Below are 15155 nucleotides of genomic sequence, written 5' to 3'. Positions count from 1 at the left end.
TTAGTATTATTTCCAGACAGCTAGGTGTTAAGCATTCACCAGCACACCACAAGCAGTATAATCTCTAAACCAGGTGTTGGTGACTTGTGTGAAGTTGAGAGCCAGGTCATGGCAGTCAATTGCAGATCAGAGACAACAGAATATAAAGCAAGGTGAAAAGGAGACACCACAGAAGAGAAAAAAAGGATGGAAAGAAAAGAAGTAAAAGAAATAAGCAAATACTGTTTGCCAAAATAATAGCCAGAGGCCTTCTGTCTGGCTGAAAATTTGTTTTTACCAATAGATAGTATGTGACCTCAACCAGATCACTGTTGCTCTTTTACTCTCCTAAGTAAACTTGACACAGAATCTTCTTTCAGTTGTTAATAACATTGGGAAGAACACTAGACAATGCAATAAATAACTCTTATTACTAAAAGAATGTACACTGACTTCTGTGATTTATTTAAAGCAAGCAGACAATGACTCATTTCATTCTAAATGCAAAATGGGTGCCCAGTGACAGGCTTTGAGCTTTCAGAAACAATGCTTAATAGATAAACAAGGATTTATTATTAAATTTATTATTAATCCAACAATGATATATAGAATCAGCATAACTCCATTATGTAAATTATGCTGGGACAGGTGAAATAGGTGACGGGGATTAAGGAGGGCACTAGTGATGAGCATGTGTGATGTATGAAAGTGTTGAATCACTAAATTAGTTTCACCTGAAACTAATATTACACTGTATGCTAATTAATTGGACTTTAAATAAAAGGTTTTAAAAAAAGAATTTATAAGAGAATTATAAAACATGCTTAGATTCAGTCTTCTTGGAAGTCAAGAAGTATTCACATGACTCACTAGGCAAGAGAGTAAGACAGTGGTTCTCAAGTTTGAACTATTAGAATCACCTGGAGGACTTTCAAAAACATAAGTTGGTGGGCCCCATCTCCATGATTTCTGATTCCACAGACCTGGGGTAGGGTCTGACAATTTATATTTCTAGCAAGTTTCTGGGAGATGCTAATACTGCTGGTTCAAGTATCATAGATAGAGAACTATTGATCTAAAGTATTGTATAAGCAAATGCTCATAGTGGGTGTGGCTCTGAGAAAGATGGGATTGCCAAATCAGAATATTCAGCAGAATTTGACTTGAGCTGATAAAGGAGACAAATGTGAATATGTTTGAGCAGAGGAGGAACATGCTGTGAGTGGAAGAAAAAGCTTGAGCAAGTGCTCTGGGATAGGAATTAATGTGTCAGATGTGTATGTTGGAGGGGAAATTAACTTATGTGTGTTGTTTAGACTCTAAGCAGAGTTTGTGTAGGGCAATGGTGGTCTGTTCCAGGGGCAATGAATGATTTTCTAGGAAGAATATAAACACACAGTGATTAATCTACTGAATCTACTTACCACACCTTTCATTCAACCAGTTTTCTTTCTTTTTTTTTTTTAAGATTTTATTTATTTATTCATGAGAATACACAGAGAGGAGAGAGAGAGAGAGAGAGAGAGAGAGAGGCAGAGACACAGGCAGAGGAAGAAGCAGGCTCCATGCAGGGGGCCTGACATGGGACTCTATCCCAGTCTCCAGGATCATGCCCTGGGCTGAAGGCGGCACTAAACCGCTGAGCGACCTGGACTGCCCTTCAACCAGTTTTTTTATTGATAAAACATCAGGATTTGTAATTGTTTTTGCCTTAGAGAAAATGAGAAATATCAATGTTTTAACAGTAAGGATCTTGAGCACTATCAAATCTCAGATTGCCTTTGATGGTGATGGCATTCACAAATCACACACTCACGTGCCTTATTGATAACTGGCGCCATACTGGCAATTTTCTGAAGGCTCAGCTTGCTAACTGCAGGATTGGGATCATTGACCCAGTTTCTGAAGAGAACCAAAAATTTTTCTGGGAATGGGTCTTTGAAGAAGTTACTCAGAAGCTGAAAGAAGAGAGTCAATATGTTTATAAGCAGAGTAAAGGCCAATGCACAATTTCTGCTTCAGTCATAAAAATTATATGTATCATACCCATATTTCCTGTATTCTCTGGAAGGAGAAGTAGCAGTCATAATAGGAAATACATGCATATATATCTGTATATATCTACAGTTGACCCTTGAACAACACAAGGTTTGAACTGCATGGGTCCACTTATATGAGGATATTTTATACCACAATATTGTAAATGTATTACTCTTCCTCTGATTTTTTAAAGTAACATTTTCTTTTCTCTAGCTTACTTTGTTGTAAGAATACAATATATAATACATATAACATACAGAATATGTGTTGTTTATGTTGTTAGTAGTTAGGCTTTTGGGGAGTTAAAAGTTATATGAGGATTTTTGATGGCATGGGAGTCAGTACCCCAACTCCTATTGTTAGCAGTTAAGTATATACTTAAAAATTGTTTTTTTTCTCTCCATTGCTGGAAACTTAGTGACTCAATTTAAATTACCTCCTTCTCTCAGAGTATAGTTGGGTGGGTGAGTTCCTTGGCAGTGAATGTTTATGTACTAGAAGGCTATGCCTACTATGGGCCAGGCATTATGCTAGTAAATGGGAATATAGTAGTAAGCAAAACAGTCCCAATCCATAATCTTGTGGGGTTTATAGACTAGCAAGAAAGACTGATACTATACAATGATTCTATACTATGCTAATGAAAAGAGAGTTGCTAATTGTGATTGGTACTAGGCAGGGCAGATGGGCCATGATGTGGAGGCCAGGTTATGGAGTTTTAGTCTTTCACAGCTAATACTCAAAATGAAGATGTGATTACTATGAGCTATTTATGAATCTAGTAACTAGCAGCCAAAATATACATATTTTTAAAATGTCTTAGAAACACAAGCGAAAGTTTTATATAAAAAAAGTTTTCAATAATTTAAAATATCATGAAGACAGAACAAGTACATAGAAAAATAGAGAGCAAGGAAGCAAAAGTGAGAGGGGAGGACAGATCATATATCCTTTTCAACATTCCAAACAACTTTCACAAAAATTATCAATAAGTTCCCTAAAGTTATCTTTAGAGAAGATCATAAAAAGATTTTTTGAAATAAAAAAAGATTTTGATCAAAGATAAAAAATCAATATCTTCCCTAAAGCAAATAATTTAGAAAGCACCTTTAAAAAATCATGGTGTTGGGAAGCCCAAGTAGCTCAGCGGTTTAGCACCGCCTTCAGCCCAGGGTGTGATCCTGGAGTTCTGGGATTGAGTCCCGCATTGGGCTCCCTGCATGGAGCCTGCTTCTCCCTCTGCCTCTCTCTCTCTGTGTGTCTCTCATGAATAAATAAATGAAATCTTTAAAAAAAAAATCATGGTGTTTATAATAAAAGAAGAAATGAAAAAGAAAATTTAAGTGGAAAAAGGAAAGTCTATAAGCCCTAACTTAAGAGAATTCTCCTCTATTTTGTAGATCAAAATTATAAATCACAGAGGAAATCAAACATACAAAAAAATTACTGCAGAACAATAAAAATAAAATAGATGTTTACACTGTGGTTAGAAGTAAATGCATAACTTGACTTTATTTAAAAGTAAATGTTAAAAATGAATAAATTATTTATTTCCTGAAATTGCAAGAAATAAAACATCATAAGAAATGAGATCATGTTAAAGAAAATTGGTATAAAAAATAATAAAAGTAGAAATAGAGGTTATGGACTTGGGAAACAGAAAAACCATGGAATTTATAAGTCTAATGCCTGTGCTTAGAAAAAGAAAAGCATGCAAATAGACCAATTTTGATCAACATAATACAAAAAAGTAGAAATAAAATGAGCAGTGAGTAAAAGGGTGTGAAAGAGGTTAAAAAGTTTACAAGAATGTTGGATACTTGTCATTTGGATCTTTTGGGGCTGCTTTTCTATATTACACATGCCAGGACTTTGTCCCAGTCATGAAGCAAAGAAAATTAGATAATTGAAATCGATTAGGAACAATGGAAGGCTGATCATCATTGCTTATGTTATTTCCAAATATTATCAAAGTTAGTTTTTTTTGAGTGATCACCACACATCAAAACGTCAAGACATATTTTCCATTTAGAACTAGTTACTAATCTGTGGGTGATAATTTAGTACTATGTGAATATCCTTTCCAACAATCTTTTACTCAATGGTTTTAAAATCTGTTGATAATTTTTTTTATTTAGTTATCACACTGGGACTTGCATGGTAGTGTTCCATGTCTAGCCTTCCCTCTATGTTTACTGGCTGGCATCTGTTTCTTGGTCTCTCTCTCTTCTAGCTCTCCAAATTTGAGTCTCAGCAAAAACTCAAGCATTAAAAATTTTTTTCCAAACTATTACAATTATTTGCAGTTATCCCTTCTTTTGATACTAAAATTTGGCCAATAGGAGCCCCTTCAACTTGGTTCTCGTGTCCTTTTGACATGACCCATCTATCTCTGAACACCTTTTTGCTTGTGGAAAAACTAGATGTCCTAGGCTTATCTTATATTTTTCTTGCCCTTGAAACGAGCCATTTCTTCAAGGGTACAAGGTTCCTTTTAGCAGGTAATGATATTTGGCAACCATTTAGAAGTGAGTATAAGAATGTATTAATTTTTATTGGAATATCATGCCTTCTTGGCCTTTACTTGAACTAAGAGTTATTTTATTTTTTTTAGTCATGAGTTATTTTTGACAATGTTGATATATTCAATTCATATTTAATATATCAGAGTTCATATTAACTTTTTACAGTTTTATGTTTGCCTCATCTTTCTTTTGCTTGGAAAAACTTGGTGCCAATAGTATTAATATATTTGCTTGTCTGCTTTCTGTTATATAAAGCATGCTATAGTCTTAAAATTATGTCATCAATGTACAATATCCATAAAACTCCTCAGTAAAAGAGGGGGATTTTTTTGTAGATATTTTTAATCCTTAGACTATATTTCACTAAGGATATATATAGTCAAAGTACTATGTTCATAAGCTACTTGATATGCTTCACAAATGTGTGTGTGTGTGTGTGTGTGTGTGTGTGTGTGTGTTTATATTTGAGGGAGAGACATAGATAGGGAACCATCCAATTCACTGAAAAAAACACTAAGGTCATAAATAAATGGACAAAGGAGAGGTCAGACTATTCACAAAATGGAACTTTAAAGGCCATGGCAAAAATATACAATTCAGGAAAATAATTTGACCAGAGGTAATGATATGTTATCTATTGTTTTTCATACATCAGGATCATATACCTGGAGAACTCAAGAATTAACAAAAATATTATTATAATTATTATTAGAGCACAAAAAAGTTTGTCCCATTTAAGATAATACAGTTTAATTTTCCTGAACATCCAGCAATAATGAGCTTGAAAATGGAATGAAAAAGGCCATATTTGGGGAAACAGTATGGAGATTCCTCAGAAAATTAAAAATAGAAATATCATATGATTCAATAATTCCATTACTGGGCATTTATCTGAAAGAAACAAAAACACTAATTCATTTTTAAAATTTAAATTCAATTAACATATTACTAGTTTCAGAGGTAGAGGTCAGTGATTCATCAGTTTTATATAACACCCAGTGCTCATTACATCATGTGCCCTCCTTAATGTCCTGCCCCTTACCCCCTCCCCTCCAGTGACCCTCAGTTTGTTTCCTATAATTTAGTCTCTTATGGATTTATTCCTTCTCTGATTTCATCTTGTTTTATTTTGTTCTCTCTTCCACTATGATCCTCTGGTTTCTTTCTTAAATTCCACATGTGAGTGAGATCATATGATAATTGTCTTTCTCTGACTGACTTATTTTGTTTGCATAATACTCTGGTTCCATCCACACATAGTAGCAAATGTCAAGATTTCATTTTTTGATAGCTGAGTAATATTCCATGTGTACATATATCACACCTTTATCCATTCATCTGTCAATTGACATCTGGGCTTCCCACAGTTTGGTTATAATGGTTATTGCTGTTATAAATATTGGGGTGCAGGTGCCCCTTCAGATCACTGCACTTGTATCTTTGGGGTAAATACCTAGTAGTGCAATTCCTGGATCAAAGGATAGTTCTATTTTCAGCTTTTTGAGGAACCTCCATACTGTTTTCCAAGGTGGCAGCACCAGCTTGCATTCCCACCAATACATGTACCCTTGTTTATAGCAGCATTATTTACAATTGCCAAGATAAGGAAGCAACCCAAGTACTCATCTACAGTTGAAAAGGTGAAGAAATTGTGGTATGCATGTACAGTGGAATATTATTCAGCCATAAAAAGATAAGATCATGTCATTTGCAACAACATGAATGAACCTAGAGGGTATAATGCTGAGTGAAGTCAGACAGAGAAAGACAAATATATTTTCACTCATAACTGAAATCTAAAAACCAAAACAAATGAATAAACAAACAAAAGGCAAAATCAGATTCATAAATGCAGAGAACAAACCGATGATTGCCAGAAAGAAGAGGGGTAAAGGGATGGGCAAAGTGGGTAAAGGAGAGCGAGAGTTACAAGCTTCCAATTATGGAATGAATAAGTCATGGAAATAAAAGGTACAGCACTGGGAATATAGTCAAGGGTATTGTAATAGTGTTGTGCAGTGACAGATGGTAGCTGCACTGGTGGTGAGCACAGCATAATGTATGGAGTTGTTGAATCACTATACTGTATACCTAAAACTACTGTAATATTGTGTGGGAGCTATCCCAACAAAACAAAACAAACATGAAAACCTATACCAATACTGATACGTAATAAAGATAAGTTTGAGAACCCCCCAAAAAGAATACATTTGCAATAACAGTTTAAAATAATATAAACTAATTAATAATCCCCAAATTAATATGTAACATTTATATGAATATGACAAAATATTAAATTAAAAAAAGAAGTGAAAACATAAAAATACCAAACATTCCTGAGAAGCTTATAGCTTTAACTGCAATCATAGTTTCAGTGAAAGGTTTTTTTCTTTTAAACCTGGCAAAATTATTTTAAAATGCGACTAGGAGGATAAACATGTAGGAAAAACTAAAGGTATTTTGAAGAGAGTTGAGGGAAAGGTGCTTTGCAAGGTATTAACATTTTTTGCAAACTGCCATATTTCAAGTGTGATACTTCCACTGGAATGAAAAAATAAATGGAACCTAACAGTATAATCAAGGGCAGATCCTAGTGTGGGTGTGTGTTTGCATGTTCGTATATGAAACTAATAATAAAGGTAGTGTCACCAGTGGGTAGTGAATTTAAGGCTTACTAATTAAATGATGCTGGGAGAGGAAATTAATTATTTAATGAAAACTTTAGTTTCAGTGAAAGACTACGGTGTACCTCATGATATACCATGTAAACGTCATAGGAAACAACATTACATGTAAGAATTTATTTAAAAATGTATAAATATGAATGCATTATAAATGAATATTTATCAACTCTTCGGCCATAGTTGATTTTTTAATGCTAAATTTTTATGAAAAAAGATCACATTCCATAAAAAAAATTAAAAGGCAAACAAAAGACTGGGTACTGATTCTCAACAGGCATTATAAACAAAGGTATAATGTACTTAATATCCTTCACAAATTTCTGTATGTGTGTGTGAGAGAGAAAAACACTATAATAAGCAAATGGGCAAAGAAAAGATCAAATTGCTTAGATTATGGAAATCTGATTTATGAATAATTATATTTTTAAAACGTTCAACCTCTCTGAAAATGTAAAAAATTAAGGACAGATCAAATCACCCACAAGACATCACATCTACCTCTCAAACTGAAAGCTCATCAATAGTGGCAAGAGTGCAGTGGGGTGAGTGCTCTTGTGAACTGCATAGGGAGTGCTGGTTGGCTCTACCTTACAGAAATCAGTCTGGCAATAAAAATCCTTAGCCTTGAGAATATTTATGCTCTTTAGTTATTATTTCAGATTCTTGGAATCTATTAGAGCATTAGACTGTATTAATCTAAGTGTGGATAGTGTGATATTTCCCTATTAGAGGGAAATAATCTAAAATACTAAAAGAAAGAAAATTTAGGCACAAAGATGTAAACTCTACTGTTACTTATATCAGTAGAAAACTAGAAAAAACACATCTAAATACATGGCATAAGCATCGATAGTACTATGTTGACTATTGCTGGCTAACAAGACTAAACTAAGGTAAAATACATAGGTTGTGTGCTTAGAACATCTAAAGACCAAGTGAGGGGATCCCTGGGTGGCTCAGCAGTTTGGTGCCTGCCTTTTGCCAGGGAGCGATCCTGGAGTCCCAGGATCAAGTCCCGTGTCGGGCTCCAGGCATGGAGCCTACTTCTCCCTCTGCCTGTGTCTCTGCCTCTCTCTCTCTCTCTCTCTCTCTCTTTCTGTCTATCATGAATAAATAAGTAAAATCTTTAAAAAATATATTAAAAAAAAATAAAGGCCAAGTGACCTTATGGAGAACTGAGCCATTGAGGATTGCCCAGATGCTCCACTTAGAGAAAGTGGAACAAGGTGGTCATCGCTCAGTTCTTAGAAGGACAGGTATGCCACTCTTCAAGAGCAGGAAGCACTACATTCATGTTAAGAGAGGCAATTAGGGTTCATTAAACATCATCTGTCACAGTAATAATACCTATGTAAATCTTATGTCCTTTGTAAATTCTTTTGAATGTATCATTTTATGGGAGCAATTATGTATGTCATATTAAGACCTGTTTAATGTTTGTATATAGTTAAAGGACAATATAATGAAAAAATAGTGCATAACATAATAAAAATAATGAAAGATTCAAATGGATTAGGCAGGTTTGGAAACATTAGTGATTTGCTAGTGCAGATATTGGTTAAACTAAGTTATGTATCTTTCTGAAAACTCTAGAAGTAAGTAGTGTAGTGAATGGGTCAGTCTTTTATAGTTTATTAGCTGTTTCACTGACTACGATGTTTCAAATTATGCCAAATTTTTTAGAATATTTGGCATGGCACTTTAGATTGATACTTTATGATATATTACCTCTATGGAAAGATTCATATTTGACTCAGAGAATTTCAACTTATAAAACTTTCTACATTCCTTATGTAAGGAAAAGGACTTCCTCAATTTGCTTGGCTGTAGTATAGCATTCTAATATATGGTGTAATATTCATATAAACATTACTGTAGTTCTAGATCTTAATTTTACTCCATTATTTGGACCATTCCTTTTTCTTCCCCTAGTATGATATATCATTCAGATCCCAGATGTTACCTATTATCTTTAAGTAAACTTTAGGTACACTTGGAGTATTCCTTGATTTATTTTAACAAGCATGCAGATATATATGAACTGGTATTAAATAATTAGTGTTTGTGCAAATCCACATCCAGGACATGACAAAAGTTATTTTTCATTTTCTCAACTCTTGATAAGAGTTAATATTAAGAGAGGGAGATAAAAGATTGGAGGGTGGACTTAAGTTTGGATAAGGAATGAGAACCTGGTTGTTTGCAGTCTTCCAATAAAACTCACTTCAGTGAAGAATATTACTATGATGACACTGTCTTCTGACCATCTAGGACCTTCCACTGAGAGCTTGTAGAGATAACGCAAGGTCTCTGGAAACTGTGGGAAGTTATAGTCACTGAGAGTTCTGTAAAGGAGAATAAGGCACTGAATTAGCAAAGAAGATAAAAGATCTTCCTGCATTAGCAGCTGCTAATGGTCGTAAAGAGAGAATCATTATCCTCATATTTTGTACCACCCAGATAAATAGATATTTTCTAATATTCCCTAATTCAAGGTAGACTGTTGCCCCATTCTGATTCTATTCAGACTCCAGACTCTATTATATAGACTTGGATCACTGATTATATCTCTTTCCTTAATATCACTCCTCTCTCCTATCTTTCCTTTCCTGTGCTCCACAACAGAATGCCTTGTAATACCATAAGCTCTTGCCTGAGCAAGGAGAGAAAATAAATAGTGCAAAATAAATATCTTGGCAATCCAAGATGGCTGCATAGATCACCATCATGGTTTTAGACCAAGTCTTTCCTTTGAATGATATAATGGAAAAGAGAGTTTGGGACTATCCTATGTTACTCAGGAGAATTAATGAGTTCTGATTCACTAAGCCACTCTGGGCAATGGCCAGTCTCACAGTTGTCCTGACACACTGGCCTGGATCAGATGGCTAGTAGGACTGGAAAAGCTGATGTGACAGATTTCATTGTAAGACTCTAGGTTGGTATTTTAAACCAATGCTTCTCATATTTTAATGTGTGTACAAATTACCCAGGGATCTTCCTAAAGTGCAGATTCTGATTCAGTGGGACTGGAGTGGGCCATGAGATTCTATTTGCCTTCTATTTTTAACTTCTAGATGATGTTGTTACTGCTGGTCTGAGGACCACATTTTAAGTAAGAAGATCCAAAGGTACTAAGGATATTGTGACTCTTAACTAGTGGCCATTTGTGGGGTGCAGATGTACCATAATTTTATAAAATAAGATGTTCCTGAAATCTGTGTGCGAGTTAGTTGCCACTTGAAATGCATGAGGGGCCCAGAGACCATATAGACTGTACTTTCTGCATTGGTCACAACTTCAAATGGCCTATTATGTTGTCAAGTCTGTGTATCTCGATTCTTCATCAGAAAATCTAATCCCTATAATCAGAAACTTGCCATTTGGTAAGGAGTTAACTAGAAAAACAAACAAGAAAAATAAAAGTTCTCTTTCAATATACTTTTCAAATTTATTTGTCTCATTGCAAACAGATTTTTATTGAACCTCTTTAAAGCGGGAACACATCTATAACTGTCTGATACCTACAAAGCAGGAATAAGCTAACAGCAGAGGAAAGAAAAAGCAGATTTACCTCTAGTTCTCTATATTTGAAAGAGAAACCTGTTCTTTGGAGGGAGGAAAATTGGGCATCTGTATCAAGTAGGAGGACAAAGAAAGAGAAAACTATCCCAGTAAGTAATAAATCCCTAAAATAAGGGAAGAACTAGAAATCAAATGGCAATTCAGATCATTAGAAGAGAGAGGGAAGTTGGAGTGGATATTGACTGTGTTCACACATGGCTCAAGAAAATTGGAGAAGGTGAGACAGAGACAGTGAACCCCATGCAGAGCCCCTCTTCTTACTTGGCAACAAGATAAACCCCGTGATGATGAAACAGCACTTGGGAAGACTGGTTCCAGCAGTTCTTTTTCTTTAGAGCCATATCCACCTTTTGCAGTCCAGAACAGTTCAGCAGAACTCTCAGGGCATCCCGGGCATAGCTAAGGCCCCAAAGAAGAGCAGAGTCACACTTGACTGGCCTTTATGTCACTAAGTACGTAAGACCTGCCTTTTCATTTCATCTTGGGCAGGATGCTGGTTTTGGGGAAGGGAATGTTTCAAAGGAAAACAACTTCCAATGCTCTTCATCTTCCCTGGTCAACAATACATAGGATTTAGGGTTCAACTGAAATGGTACTGTGTAAAACCTAAGATTAATCATTGATCAGCTTATTAGTTTATGAGCATAAAGCTTATTAAAAGATGTTAAATGATGTGATAATTTGCTAAAAGTGCCTGCTGCTTTTCTTTTTTGGATGCTTTAAATAAATAGATATATTCTCATCTGTGTGGGATGATTTGATGTGTGTCTACTTGAAAGACAGAGAATGGATTAAATATCTTAATGGTATGGATTGTGCTTTGGAGTTCTGCTCGGCTTAGAAGTCCACCCCTGATGAAGGCAAATAGCAGGCAGTGGGTCCAGATTTCTCCGGAGGACAGCAAAGCTAACTATACTGTTTTGGGTGAAAGGAGAGAGCTGAATCTTGCCTTATGTGGACAGAATGACTGTGTGCCATCTTAAGCCCACAGATTACATCATCAACCACAAAACAACTTTGAAGTTCCCAGAGGACATTTGTAAACATTATTTTAATCTCTCACATACAATTACCCAGAGAAATCACTGTCAGACAGTAGGTGGCAGAGCTAGCATGTGTCTGGCTTTGGATCTAATGCTCCGGCCAGCTCTCTCTCCCCTTGGTAGCCTCCCTCTGGCAAGAATAAACCATGTTCTGTGGGAGTGGTTCTTTGTACACTCTGCACACACTCAGGGAAGGTCCTAGCTAACTTATTGCTACTTAGGAGTTCTAAAGGCCTTCCACCCTTCAGAGGAAAGAAAACTGTAATAAACGAATGCATTGCATATAATTATAAAGGGTTCCACATGAAGCCAAGGGACTAGAAATAGTTGACAGCTAGAAGCTTATTTCTTATTGAAATTAAAATAACTGATATGATCTCACAACAGCCTGTCCTTAATCATCAGTCTCAGGTCACTGCTGTAGAAGAGTTGAAGTATGAGAGCCACCAAGAGCTGGGGGAAAAACTGGGCCACCGCTCTCTTGTAAGAACTAATAGGCAGCAATGTGCACAGAGCCTGGGATGCCTATAAGAGAAGGAAAAAGAAGTCAATAAAGGAGCCACCTGTCTCTAAACCCTGTCAGCCTTAGTGAAATGGGGAAGGAGGAATTGCAACCCCTTTGCAATTCCTCCTAGAAGGAAGCCTCTAGTGTGAATGTGTATTCATTCATTCTGTAACCGCGACTAAGTCCATTTTGAACCAGGAACAGTGCCCAGTATTCTATGGCAATAAGCTCCCAAAGCACTATCAACAACTCTTGGCTGCCAAACCAGTGGGAAGCCAGCTGGTTCTAAAGGACAGTATACATCCCAATGTCCCCTTCATATGTGGCCATGAAGAATAGTCCTACCAATAACCCAGGTCCTCCCTATGCTTGAACAATTCAGGCCAGTGAGATATTTAAGAGGAGGCAGGCTAGATCACTAACAATCATTTGGTCCACTGACCACTTCAATACCCACCCACCACATCAGAGAAACACATTCGACCACCCCACATTAGTGGAACACTACCCATTTTCTTCCTATTATATCTCTGTAAGACTAGAATTTACTTCCAGAAGCAGTGATTTTAGTCCTCAGGAAATATGAAATGGTGGGCACAAATGACATTAGGCCTTCACATGCCTATAAAAGTCTATAAGGTCCATCTGGTGGCTACTCTCTGACACCATCTCTGAACTTCCATCCTTGTTCCGTTCTCTTCTTTTGGTTTCCTTGTAGTCGCTGATGTAGCAGGCAAGTTCCCATCATTGCAGAGCTTTTGTCCTTCTCTCTGTCTGGAACTCTCTTGCCCAGATATTTGCAAGGACCACTCCTTTATTCTCTGACTGGATGTTGCCTCAGCAGAGAGGCCTTCCTTGACCAACTTTCCTAAATCCTCCCTGCCACTTCCTTTTCTCCACATCACTTTATGTCACTTCTCAGCTTTATATCATCTGACACATGACACATTTTTTTGTTTGTTTGTTTACTGTGTCTTTTACCAGAATGTAAGCTTTCTGATCAGGGTATGGCATATAGTAGGCACTCTAAGTATGAATGAATGAAAGCAATAAGAATGAATGGATGAAAGCAGAACAGTGTCAAGAAGTATGACTGATTCTGTGGGTAGATAGGGGTTTTCATGATCAGAAAAACACCAGGACAGAGAAACACTCATGGTATTACTTACTGCTACAGGCATCATATTAGTAGTATCTAGGGAGAAATGTCTTCTTTCCATTAGGCTGTCCTGCATTTCTCCAGGCTTTCCTTTCAGTATCAACAAGATTGTCTTCAGCACATGAGGGGCCATCCTTGACTCAGAGCCTGCTGCCTGCCACATCAGTAGCAAAGTGCTGCAAACACAGCCCCCGCACCACCCCCATCCCACATAGTGAGAATCAGGTTATTAATTTCCTACTTCTACTGTGTTGTGAATTGGGAAAAGTCTTGATTTTACATGTTTATGTAGCACAGAAATTGCAGACAAGTCTAAACCAAACTGATATGCTCATTTCCAAATAATCCCATTAATCTCTTGTCCTTGAAAACAGAGGAAGAATTTAGATGAGATCTTACAGAAAATATAGTCTGCAAGTCTGCAAGTTCATTTCTTAGCACATTTAAATATCTGTCCAGGTCACTGTCAAGAATGGGTAAGTTTTCTCCATTCCAAGATCTGATCTTCCCACCTTGTGACCTTGTTCACCAAGGAATAATAAAATATTTAAAAACTGGTATAGAAATACAGATTAATATATAAATACATATATCAACTTAAAAAAACCAAATAGAAATACTAAGCAAAAAATTAACTATATAAATTTAAAAATTAGAAAATTAATTTAAATTGAACTCAGATGAGTGGTCCCTTTTGTGAACAGTCACACATTTAATTAGTGACACTGATGTTACTAGAATCCTGGCTTCTCAACCTCCAGTCCCCTAGCTCCTTTCTATATATCTGGCCACTCTTTGGGACTTTTTTTTTTTTAATTTGTGCTTATCTTAAAAACTGCTAGACACCTTTGTGTGGGTAAATTCCCGATACCTTATTAATCTGTGCTGGGTTCTGAACCCTATTTTATAGTGTGTCTGCATTTAGGTTCCTAAGGGAGGCCTGGTCCTGTGGGACACAGACATACCAGGTCTTTAGAACCCATTACCCCACTGCTCCTGCCTTTTTGGCTCAACTTTAGAACTATGCTTAGAACCACATGGACATCAAGTCTCATATACCCTGTCTCATTCCTTTACCTCTTGATCATACTTGTTAGCTGATCAGACAAGTCTCTCTGTTTCTCTGATTTAGCTCAACTGCAAATCCTCGTCTTTTCTACCTCAAACCTCACCTACTATTGCAGAGGATCTGCTGATGACTATTTTAATTAAGTTCACCTAACTCTAATTGTGCTTGCTGTCTATACCTCCTCATTTCATATTGTTTGTATTGAATTCACTGGCAACTTTAATCCATGGGCCATTCTCTCTCAAAAATATGCTTGAAGGTTGGTAATATTTTACATACAATGGGTGCTTAATTCCTGAATGAGAAAACACTGAGTCTTACAAAGATTTTTAATTTCGGAATTTTCTGAGTAGTAAAATGCTTTGTATTTGTGAGCCTCCCAAATTAATATAAGCGTTCAGTTGGAAAAAAAGGTCAGTCATATAATTGGTTTAACATTTTATGGGTTTTGATATGCCTTTACAGATATTAACTTATATAATTGCTTTATAGATAAAGAATTTTTCTCATCTCACAAACTGAGGACCAAGGTGTTTAGAAATTTGTGTGGCTGAGAAAGAATTCAG

At 36.2% G+C, this 15155-nt stretch overlaps 1 protein-coding gene across 1 annotated transcript in view; it reads right to left on the bottom strand.

Moving 5' to 3' along the window:
- The window catches only part of MROH9 (maestro heat like repeat family member 9), a 149028-nt gene that overhangs the window by 13630 nt on the left and 120243 nt on the right, over positions 1–15155 (bottom strand). The window contains exons 10-14 of the mRNA XM_072733735.1: positions 13531–13696; positions 12239–12381; positions 11075–11212; positions 9453–9573; positions 1796–1937 (exon numbers count right to left, since the gene is read on the bottom strand). Coding sequence (XP_072589836.1) covers positions 1796–1937; positions 9453–9573; positions 11075–11212; positions 12239–12381; positions 13531–13696 — 710 coding nt within the window. The remainder of the gene's footprint in view (positions 1–1795; positions 1938–9452; positions 9574–11074; positions 11213–12238; positions 12382–13530; positions 13697–15155) is intronic.

Source organism: Vulpes vulpes, chromosome 13 (assembly GCF_048418805.1).
Source record: "Vulpes vulpes isolate BD-2025 chromosome 13, VulVul3, whole genome shotgun sequence".
In the NCBI taxonomy this organism is placed as follows: Eukaryota; Metazoa; Chordata; class Mammalia; order Carnivora; family Canidae; genus Vulpes; species Vulpes vulpes.
This window is presented reverse-complemented; position numbering and strand designations above follow the sequence as displayed.